Raw genomic sequence first — 12092 nt, forward strand, 5'->3', positions numbered from 1 at the left:
CGTGCTGAGATTCTATCTGTCCCCGGTGTTGCGAAGGATGGGCCTGGTCACATTACCACGGAACGCTCCATGCAGTTGGACCGTGCCGTACTACCTATCCTTCGTGGAGCAGTTTCTGCGGGAAAACACCTTTGACCACCGGTCCATCAGGCAGTGGTCTGCACGGAATGTCCTCAAGGCCCTACGGGAAAAGGAGACGGGGGATCCTGTTGGATGGTTCCCCGAGCAGACCGCCAAAGTCATTTGGCGGAATGCCTCGTCACCAGAACTTTCAAACAAGCACCAAGATGTAGCTTGGCTGGTGGTGAGAAGGGCCCTCCCCGTCAGATCCTTCCTGCACGCCCGAAGTCTCGCCCCCTTCGCGCAATGCCCCCGCGGTGGCTGTGGTGGGGAAGAGACGGTCGCCCACCTCCTCCTGGAATGTGTCTTTGCAAAGCAGGTGTGGAAAGAGATGCAGTGGTTTTTGTCGAGGTTCATCCCAAGCAGCTCTGTAACACAGGAGTCTGTGCTCTACGGACTGTTCCCAGGGACGCACACCGAGACAAACATCAACTGCTGCTGGAGGACTATCAATTCGGTGAAAGACGCTCTTTGGTCTGCCCGAAACTTGCTGGTCTTCCAGTGCAAAGAGTTGTCCACCACCGAATGTTGCAGACTGGCACATTCCAAGGTCCAGGACTACATGCTGAGGGACGCACTAAAGTTTGGGGCAGCCGCAGCAAAGGTTCAATGGGGAAAGACCACATTGTAAGGTCCCCCCACCAAGCTGAACTGAGGGGCTGGATCCATGGGAAACCCCTCGAACTGTATCGGGAAAATTTTCATTTGCTGTAAATGTAAAACTGTAATTGGCATGACAAATGTGAAATTGAAGGGTTGTGAGGCAACTAATGATTGTATTGAAGGAAACTGATCTCCCTTGCAATGTTTGTATTTTTTGGTGCTGTTTGAAACTGTTTGGCAATGTAATTTTTACAGATTTTTATGAATATAGTATATTTTGGAAATTTTTAAAAAAGGAGCGCAGGCGCAGTGCTCTCCTCTATCTGGAGCGTGCGCAATGTCACTTTGATCGGAGCTGTGCGTGTGCTGCAGGTGATTTTGCACCGGGTGAGAGTCGGAGGGGTGCAGAAGAGAAACGGAGCCGGCAGGTGGGCAAGAAGGCTTCAGAAACACGTGGTGTAGGCTGCAAGCCCCGAATAAAAACCTCCAGGTCCCACGTTTGCTGCTCCGAGGTTTTTATTTGGGAACAGCCCACATAAATGGCCGCCATCTTGGTTGAGCAGAGCGCATGCGCAGTCATCTCGGTGACGCAACAAACTGGGCGGGGCTTCAGGTCCCAGTGATCTGGAGAGAAAATCATTGACTCGTTGATTTTATTCTCACTCTGTAAATAGGGGCTGGAGAACTGAACCCAGCCAGACTCGAGGGAGGGAGAAAACTGGCAGTGGAGGAAAGAAATGGTGCAGATGGTGTGCTGGGTTTGGATTTCAGCACAGGGAGAAGGGAGAGTGTGTGGGATGCGGATTTATAGCTTTGGAGGAATAAGAGAGGAAAGAAATGTTCCATAGAGACTGGAATTGTCTGTTCTAAATTTCTAACCTCTACTTACAGTGATGACATTTGTAAACTCCTTTCACAGGGTATTTGAAAGGATTTGCACACAGCAGATTCAAACAAAGTGAAATATTCCCACTTATATCTGTGACTCTGCTGATGCCCTACATCATTTTGACAATTTCCAGTTTCCTGGTCCTAACTCCTCTTCTCTATGAATGTCCAATGTCTCCATACCTCCGTCCCCCACCAGGATGGTTTGAGGGCTCTCCGCTTCTTCCTTGAACAGAGACTCAACCAGTCCCCATCCACCACCACCCTCCTCCGCCTGGCTGAACTTGTTCTCACATTGAACAACTTCTCCTTCAACTCCACTCACTTCGTTAAAATAAAAGGTGTTGCTATGGGTACCTGCATGTGTCCTAATTCTGCTTGTCTTTTTGTGGGGTTTGTCAAACATTCCTTGTTCCAGTCCTACTCAGACCCCCTCCCTCAACCTTTTTTTTCCCGGTACATTGATGACTGTATTGGTGCTGTTTCCTGCTCTCGCCCCGAACTGGAGAACTACAACTTTGCTTCCAATTTCCACCCTTCTCTCACCTTTACCTGGCCTATCTCCGACACTTCCCTTCCTTGACTTCTCTGTCTCCATCTCTGGGGATAGGCTGTCTATTAATATTCAATGTCAGCCCACCGACTCCCATGGCTATCTAAACTACACTTCCTCACACCCTGCTTCCTGGGACTCCATTTAAAGCCTGACTTGGGTATAAAATTAAAACCCAACCCAGGCCCAACCCGACCACTGCTATCCTGAACGTGGCCCGAGCCTGAGCCCTTTAATTTTTTTTTTCGTGTCCGACCCAACCCGGCACGAATCTCTTTCATCTGTTCTGGCAGCAGGCTATTCCTGCAGCTGGTGTTGTGGGGAATCATGGGCAAGCCTGATCCCGTGACTTCCCGGAAGCAAACTCCAGCCCGACCTGACCTGAGCCCGAATGCTGGACTTGGAATTCGACTGGACCCAACCCAAGCCCGACACATGTAGTCGGGTTCAGGTTAGGTAGCCAGGCTTTAACTCCATTCCATTCTCCCAGGTTCTCTGTCTCCAATGCATCTGTTCTGATGATACAGCCTTCCACTACAGCACTTCTGATGTGTTGTCCTTTATCATCAACCGAGGATTCCCCCCCCCCCCCCACCACTGTGGTTGACCGGGCACTCAAACGGGTCCGACCCATTTACTGCACCTCTACCCTCACCCCTTCCCCTCCCTCCCAGAATCATGACAGGGTTCCTCTTGTCCTCATTTTCCATCCCACCAGCCTTCACATCCAAAGGATCATCCTCCCCATTTCCGCTACTCCAGTGTGATGCCACCATCAAACACATCTTCCCCTCCCCTCCCCTGACAGTATTCCAAAAGGATCATTCCCTCCACAACCCCCTGGTCCATTCCTCCATTACCCCCGACACCTTGTCCCCTTCCCAGAGTACCTTCCCTTGCAATCGCAGGAGGTGTAATACCTGCCCTTTTGCCTCCTCTCTCTTCACTATCCAAGGCCCCAAACGCTCCTTTCAGGTGATTTACTTGTACTTCTTTCAATTTAGTATACTGTATTCGCTGCTTACAATGCCCTCTACACTGGGGAGACCAAACGCAGATTGGGTGACCGCTTTGTGGAACACCTCCACTCGGTCCGCAAGCATGACCCCGAGCTTCTGGTTGCTTGCCATTTCAACACACCACTCTGCTCTCATGCCCACTGCAGTGTTCCAGTGAACATCAAACTCGAGGAGCAGCGCCTCATCATTCAATTAGGCAGTCTTCAGCCTTCCGGACTCAACATTGATTTGAGCGTGAATAGCCTTTTTTTATTATTTTATTTTATTTTAATCATGAGCCTGCCTTAAACTTGGTTTTTCATTTTTGTGCTTTTGGACAGCTGTTCATTGTTCTGCCATTAATACTCTCGACTAATGCTTTGTCTTTCACCATAGCCATTTGCACTCCCTTTGCCTTTGTCCCATGACATATTTGTTATTTAATCTCTCCTGCTCTCTGCCTCATCACACACTTTCCCTTTTGCTGGCTTTCCTGCACCCACTCTTCACTTGCTTACAACCTATTACATTTCTAACCTTTGCTAGTTCTGATGAACGGCCACAGACGTGAAACGTTAACTCTGCTTCTCTCTCCACAGATGCTGCCAGACCTGCTCAGTGTTTCCAGCACTTTCTGTTTTTATTTGTTATACGAAGAGAAATATGGTCTCTTCTGAATTTCTATCCTGGACTGACAATGATGGCTTTTCAAACTCCTTTTACCATGTATCATAAAGGAGGTTTTGCAGGTGGGAAGCTCAAACCAATCATCATATCAAGATCTGACAGTTATTCGATTCATCACGATCTGAATATCAACGGCCTTTAACCATGGAAGCAAAAAGCACCGTTCACAGCAGGGAGAAACCGTACATGTGTTCTGTGTGTTGTCGAGGCTTTAGCCATTCATCTGGCCTGTCGAGGCACAAGCGCATTCACACCGGGGAGAAACTGTGTAAATGTGGGCACTGTGGGAAAGGATTTGATTACCCATTTCAGCTGGAAACTCATCAGCGTAGTCACACCGGGGAGAGGCCATTCACCTGCTCCATGTGTGGGAAGGGATTCACTAATTCCTCCAAGCTGCAGAAACACCAGCACACTCACACTGGGGAGAGACCGTTCATCTGCTCCGTCTGCGGAAAGGGATTTACTCATTCATCTGCACTGCTGAGACACCAGCAAGTTCATACTGATGAGGGAGATTTTAAATGCTCCAACTGTGAAAAGAGCTTTAAAAGCCCATACACACTGAGGGAGCACCAGCATATTAACACCAGTTACTCACCATTCAGCTGCTCGCAGTGTGAGACTGGGTTCAGGCGACCATCATCACTCACTGCACACCAGCACACTCACACTGGGGAGAGACCGTTCACTTGCTCCGCATGCGGAAAGGGATTTACTCATTTATCCACACTGCTGAAACACCAGCGGGTTCACACTGACGAGAGACCTTTTAAATGTCCTGACTGCGGGAAGTGCTATAAAAGTTCTGGGGATCTTGTGTTCCATCAACGTATTCACACTGACGAGAGACCTTTTAAATGTCCTGACTGTGGGAAGTGCTATAAAAGTTCTGGGGAATTGATGTCCCATCAGCGTGTTCACACAGACAAGAGACCTTTTAAATGTCTGGACTGTGGCAAGTGCTATAAAAGTTCTGGGGAACTGCTGTCCCATCAACGTGTTCACACTGACGAGAGACCTTTTAAATGTCCAGACTGTGGGAAGTGCTATAAAAGTTCTGGGGGTTTGCAGAGTCATCAACGTATTCACACTGGAGAGAAGGCATTCAGCTGCTGTCACTGCGGGACTGGGTTCAGGCGATCAGGTGACCTCACAGTACACCAGCGCATTCACGCTGGGCAGAGGCCATTCACCTGCTCCGTGTGTGGGAAGGGATTCACTCAATCATCCAATCTGCTGACACACCAGCGGGTTCACACTGGGCAGAGGCCGTTTACCTGCACCGTGTGTGGGAAGAGATTTGCTCGGTCATCCACCCTGCTGACACACCAGCGAGTTCACACTGGAGAGAGGCCGTTCACCTGCTCTATATGTGGGAAGGGATTCACTCAATCATCCAACCTGCTGGTACACCAGCGAGTTCACACAGGGGAGAGGCCATTCACCTGCACCGTGTGTGGGAAGAGATTTGCTCAGTCATCCGCCCTGCTGAGACACCAGCAAATTCACACTGAACTACAGTAATTGGATTCTTTTGTTAATAACATTGAGGACTGAACCCTGTTGATTGGGGTCTCTTTCTGATGATGTTAATAAACTTCAGCCCAGTTATAGGGGTTAATATTCTGGATAATATCTCTGGATTATTACCTGAGCCACGTGCAAATTGGAATAGGGCAAATATGATTAAAGAAGTAAATGCGAGGCTCAAAGACTGGTGTGGTAGAAGTGGTTTCCAGTTCGAGGGGCACTGGCACCAGTACTGGGAAAAGTGGGGAATGTATCGTTGGGACGGTCTACACCTGAACCATGCTGGGACCAGTGTTCCAGCGAGCCGCATAACTAGGGAAGTAGTGAGGGTTTTAAACTGAATAGCGGGGGAAAGGGATCAAATTTTGGAAGATATGGTAAATCAAAGAGTAGAGACAAGGTGAGAGAGAAAGAACAATACAGCATAGGAACAGGCCATTTGGCCCTCCAAGCCTGCGCCGATCTTGATGCCTGTCTAAACGAAATCCTTCTGCACTTCCAGGGTCCGTATCCCTGATAATATGGGAAAAGATAAACAGACCGTGACAGGGACAGTGAGTACAAATAGAGTAAATCCGCAGACAAGGCTAGAGGGTACAAGACTAATAAAAGGACAAAACTAAAGGCTCTGTATCTGAATACATGTAGCATTTGAAACAAAACAGATGAACTGAAAGTGCAAATAGAAATAAATAAGTACGATCTGATAGCCATTACAGAGACATAACTGCAGGATGACATAGATTGGGACCTGAATATTGAAGGGTACATGACATTTAGGAAATACAGGAAGCTAGGAAATGGTGGAGGGGTGGCTCTGTTAATTAATGATGGTATTAGCAGTAGAGAGGGATGACCTAAGTTCAGGTAACCAGGATGTAGAAGCAGTTAGGGTTGAGATGAGAAATAATAAAGGCAAGAAGTCACTTGTGGGAGTGGTGTACAGGCCCCCTAACTAACCACATGGTAGGACGGGGTATAAAGGAAGAGATAATGGGTGTGTGTCAGAAAGGTACAGCGATAATCATGGGGGATTTTAATCTACATATGGACTGGAAAAATCAGATGGGCAAAGCTAACCTAGATGAGGAGTTCATAGAATGTTTTGGGGCTAGTTTCTTAGAACAGCACATTGTGAAGCCAACCAGAGAGTAGGCTTTACTAGACCTGGTATTGTGCAACGTGATAGGATTAATTCATGACCTCATAGTGAAGGTGCCTCCAGGCAGCAGTGATCATAATATGATTGAATTTTACATTCAGTTTGAGGAAGAGAAGAGTGGATCTCAGACAAGTATTTTAAACTTAAATAAGGGCAATTATGGAGGGCATGAAAACAGAGCTAGCAAAAGTGAACTGGCACAGTAGGTTAAGGGATAGGTCAATAGAGATGCAGTGGCAGACATTTAAAGGGGATATTTCAGAATACAGAGAAGAGATACATTCCAACGAGAAAGAAAAATTCCAAGGGTGGGACCCACCATCTGTGGTTAACTAAAAAAGTTAAAGATATCAAACTTAAAGAAAAAGCATATAAATGAGCAAAGATGGTGACAGGTCAGAAGATTGGATAGAATATAAAAAGCAATAAAGAATGACCAAAATATTAATAAGGAGGGAAAAATTAGAGTACGAGAGAAAGCCGGCTAGAAATATAAAAACAGTACGAGTTTTTATTGATATCTAAAAAAGAGCTAACAAAGTGAGAGTTGGTCTTATAGAAAGTGAGTCAGGGGATTAATAAGGGAAAATAAGGAGATGGCAGATGAATTGAACAGGTATTTTGCATCGGTCATCACCATAGAGTATACAAATAACATCCCTGAAAGAGTTGTAAATCAAGAAATGGAAGGGAGGGAGGAAATCAAGAAAATTACAATCACCAGGGAAGTGGCACTGAACAAATTGTTGGAGCTGTGGGCTGACGAGTTCCCGGGTCCTGATGGACTTCATCCTTGGGTCTTAAAAGAAGTGGCTAGTGAGATAGTTGATGTGTTGGTATTATTTTTTCAAAATTCCCTAGATTCGGGGAAAGTTCCATTAGATTGGAAAATAGCCTATCTAACTCCTTTATTCAAAAAGGGAGGGAGACAGAAAGCAGGAAGCTATAGGCCAGTTATCTTAACATCTGTCATAGGGGAAAATGTTAGAAGCTATTATTAAAGATGTTACAGCAGAGCACTTAGCAAAGTTTAAGGTAATTAGGAAGAGTCAACATGGTTTTGTGAAAGGGAAATCATGTTTAATCAATTTATTGAAGTTCTTTGAAGAAGTAACATGCTGTGGATAAAGGGGAAATGGTGGATGTACTGTACTTAGATTTCCAGAAGGCATTTGATAAGGCTATTGTGGAAAATAAAAGTTCGTGGTGTCGGGGCATTTTGGCATGGATAGAAGATTGGTTAGTTAACAGGCAACAAGAGAGTAGGCATAAATAGGTCATTTTCTGGTTGGCAAGATGGAGTGAGTGGTGTGCCACAGGAAGCAGTGCTGGGGCCTCAACTTGTTAAAATTTTATAAATGACTTAGATGAAGGGACCAAAGGTACACAAAAATGGGTAGGAAAGTAAGTTGTGAAGAGAACATAAGGAGGCTACAAAAGGACATATATAGGTTAAGTGACTGGGCAAAGATCTGGCAAATGGAGTATAATGTGGGAAAATGTGAAATTGTCCATTTTGGCAGGAAGAATAAAAAAGAAGCATATTATCTAAATGGTGAGAGATTGCAGAGCACTGAGATGCAGAGGGATCTGAATGCCCTAGCACAGGAATCACAAAAGTTTAGTATGCAGGTACAGCAGGTAATTAGGAAAGCTAATAGAATGTTATCATTTATTGCAAGGGGAATTGAATACAAAGGTAGAGAGGTTATGCTTCAGTTATACAGGGCATTTAGATTTTTTTTTTAGATTAGAGATACAGCACTGAAACAGGCCCTTCAGCTCACCGAGTCTGTGCCGAACATCAACCACCCATTTATACTAATCCTACACTAATCCCATATTCCTACCAAACATCCCCACCTGTCCCTATATTTCCCTACCACCTACCTATACTAGTGACAATTTATAATGGCCAATTTACCTATCAACCTGCAAGTCTTTTGGCTTGTGGGAGGAAACCGGAGCACCCGGAGAAAACCCACGCAGAAACAGGGAGAACTTACAAACTCCACACAGGCAGTATCCGGAATCGAACCCGGGTCCCTGGAGCTGTGAGGCTGCGGTGCTAACCACTGCGCAACTGTGCCGCATTGGCATTGGTGAGACCACATCTGGAGTACTGTGTACAGTATTGGTCTCCTTATTTAAGGAAGCATTGGAAGCAGTTCAGAGAAGGTTTACTAGATTAATACCTGGAATGGGTGGCTTGTCTTATGAAGAGAGGTTGGACAGGCTAGGCTTGTATCGGCTGGAGTTTAGAAGAGTAAGAGGCAACTTGATTGAAACATATAAGATCCTGAGGGGTCTTGACAGGGTGGATGTGGAAAGGATGTTTCCCCTTGTGAGAGAATCTAGAACTAAGGATCACTGTTTAAAAATAAAGGGGTTGCCCATTTAAGACAGAGATGAGGAGAAGTTTTTTTCTGAGGGTCGTGAGGCTTTGGAACTCTTTTTCAAAAGGCGGTGGAAGCAGAGTCTTTGAATATTTTTAAGGCAGCGGTAGATAGATTCTTAATAAGCAAGAGGGTGAAAGGTTATTGGGAGTAGGCAGAATGTGTAGTTGAGGTTACAATCAGATCAGTCGTGATCTTGTTGAATAGCGGAGCAGGCTCGAGGAGCCAAGTGGCGTACTCCTGCTCCTTGTTCATATTAGTATGTTCGTACAAAAGTCAAATAAATCAGCTTTGTGTTTAAACAGTGTGTCTTGTCTTTTTCATATCTCCAACACAATTTAGTTCCTTTTGAAGTGCCGTCCCTTTCCCCTGTCTCCTCCATCCTCACCTCCAACAAGTGCGAGGAGCTCATGGAATTGTCGCTACAGTTGATACCATCCGATCAGCTCCTCTGCTGTTTACCTCCCTTTCACTTGCTCACCAGGCAAAACTGCCTCTAAAGTTTCCCTCTCCCCGAGCCCTAAATCGCATCTTTCTCTAGTTTCTCTCCTAACTACACTCATGCCCTCTCAATGCTCATCTTAATCAGGAGACCCATCTCCTGCTCCTTGACCCTATTCCCACTAAACTGTTGACCACCCAACTTCTCTATGTTTGTTAATATTGTTAACACTTCCTTCTCTTCAGGTACTCTCCTTCTCTATTTCAAATCTGCTGTCATCACCCCCTCTTCAAAAAAACCAAAAAAAAAACCTCAACTCCACATTCCCGCCTACCCCAATACCCTTTCACCCTCTTGCTTATCAAGAATCTATCTACCTCTGCCTTAAAACAAACATTGGCCTTACAAACTACCGCCCCATCTCCAGCTTCCCTCTTCTCTCCAAAGTCCTTGAATGTTTTGTCGTCTCCCAAATCTGTGCCCATCTTTCCTGGAATTCCATGGACTGAATTTTACCAGCCCCTTGACGGTGCGGGGTCGGTAAAATGCTGTGGGAAGAGACCTGCCTCTCCGCAACGTTGAGAAAGGCCCGTCGCCTATTATGGGAGGCGGCAGGACCTCAGTGCAGCCCTCCTGCCACCTGGCGGCGAGCCCTTCATCAGCATATTTAATTTATAATAATGTAAATAAACTTACCTGCAGGCGGCAGCCGTGTCACGCCGATTTGACAGCCTCTGTTCGGCGTTCATGCGCCTTCGGAACTCCAGGTGAGAACCTAGTGGGGAGGGGGGAAGTAATAAAATTTTCAGGGCGGGAGGGGTGGAGGAGCGGGGAAATCAATTTTTATTGGATGGGATGGTGGGAAGGGGTTAGAGGCCAAATGTTAGAAGATTTGGGGGAAAATTCGGGAAGGAAATAAAGTATTTTTTTACAATAAATGCCACTTAAATGACCATTGTTGGGGTTGGGGTAGGGCCTCAACATCTTTATTAATTGTTAATAAAACATCTCGATTACTGTACCTGTAAAACTTAAAATTAATTCCAAGGGCTTAAAGCCCTTTAAAAATGGCGCCTGTGCAGTGGCGCCAGACGCCGTTGCCGGGGTAACGGCAGCCGTCCCCTTACATCATCAGGGGCAGCCGCTCCACCCCCTCTACTTAAATGTTTTCAAGAAGGAGTTAGATATAGCTTTTGGGTCTAAAGGGATCAAAGGGTATGGGGAGAAAGCGGGAACAGGTTACTGAGTTGGATGATCAGCCATGATCATAAAGAAAGGCAGAGCAGGCTCGAAGGGCCAAATGGCCTAATCCTGCTCCTATTTCCTGTTTCTATGTTACTGTGCTCGCTGATGTACATTGGCTCCCGGTCAAGCAATGCCTCGATTTTAAAATTCTCAGCCTTGTTTTCGATTGCTGCATGGCCTCACCTCTCCCTATCTCTGTAATCTGCTCCAGCCCTACAACCCTCGAGATATCTGCCCTTTCCAATTCTGGCCTCTTGCGCATCCCCTATTTTGTTTACTCTACCTTTGGCAGCCATGCTTTCAGCTGCTTAGTCCCTAGTTTACAATGGTCACAAAAAACTTCATACTTTAGAAAACCTAGAGGAGTGTAGAAAGTGCAGGGGTGAAATACAAAAGGAAATTAGAAAAGCCAAGAGAGAACATGAAAAATTATTGGCAGGTAATATCAGTATATTAAGAGCAAAAAGATAACTAAGGAAAGGGTAGGGCCTATCAAAGATGTACAAGGGAACCTATGCATGGATGCAAAAGATGTGTGCAGGGTTCTTAGGTTTTTTGTCTCTGTCTTCAGAAAGGAGAAGGATGATGCAGACATTGTAGTAAAATATTAGATGCGATAAGCATAATGAGAGAGGAAGTACTGGAGGGTCTGACATCCTCGAAAGTTAATAAACCAGGGCCGGATGGATTGTATCCCAGGTTGTTAAAGGAAGCCAGGGAGGAAATAGCGGATGGTCTGAGGATCTTCTTCAAATCCTCACTAGATACAGATGAGGTACCAGAGGATTGGAGGTCTGCGAATGTTGTACCATTGTTTAAAAAGGGTGCGAGGGATAGACCAAATAATTTAGGTCAGTCTGACCTCGGTGGTGGGCAAATTCTTAGAATCAATTCTGAGAGATAGGATAAACTGCCACTTAGAAAAGCATGGATTAATCAGGGATAGTCATCATGGATTTGTTAAGGAAAGGTCGTGTCTTACTAACTTAATTAAATTTTTTGAGGAAGTAACAGGGAGGATTGAGAGGGTAGTGCAGTGGATGTGGTCTACATGGATTTTAGTAAGGCATTTGACAAGGACCCACATGGCAGACAGGTCAGAAAAATAAAAGCCCATGGGATACAGAGGAACGTGGCAGGTTGGATCCAAAATTGTCTCAGTGACAGGAAACAAAGGGTAATAGTCGACGGATGTTTTTGCGAATGGAAGGCAGTTTCCAGTGGCATTCCACAGGGCTCAGTGTTGGGTCCCTTGCTGTTTGTGGTATGTATTAATGATTTGGACTTAAATGTGGGAGGCATGATTGGGAAATTTGCAGATGACACAAAAATTGGCCATGTAGTTGATAGTGAAGAGGAAACACTTCAAGATCCACACGGCCTGCATCGGGCTCGCCAGTTGGACATGCTGGCCAAGTGTGTGTATTAGTCCCCGTCCGTGTAGCGGAGCCTGGTCTCTAGTCGT

The 12092-nt window shown here is 45.8% G+C and overlaps 1 protein-coding gene across 1 annotated transcript; it reads left to right on the forward strand.

The window, feature by feature from the left end:
* The first annotated feature begins 1074 nt into the window (after positions 1-1074).
* On the forward strand, positions 1075-9109 carry LOC137351827 (zinc finger protein 23-like). The gene is made up of 2 exons (XM_068016706.1): positions 1075-1151; positions 3762-9109. The coding sequence occupies exon 2, from the start codon at positions 3994-3996 to the stop codon at positions 5374-5376; it is 1383 nt and encodes a 460-aa protein (XP_067872807.1). The 5' UTR covers positions 1075-1151; positions 3762-3993; the 3' UTR covers positions 5377-9109.
* The last annotated feature ends 2983 nt before the right edge of the window (positions 9110-12092 follow it).

This window comes from Heterodontus francisci, chromosome 36 (genome assembly GCF_036365525.1).
Source record: "Heterodontus francisci isolate sHetFra1 chromosome 36, sHetFra1.hap1, whole genome shotgun sequence".
Taxonomy (NCBI): domain Eukaryota; kingdom Metazoa; phylum Chordata; class Chondrichthyes; order Heterodontiformes; family Heterodontidae; genus Heterodontus; species Heterodontus francisci.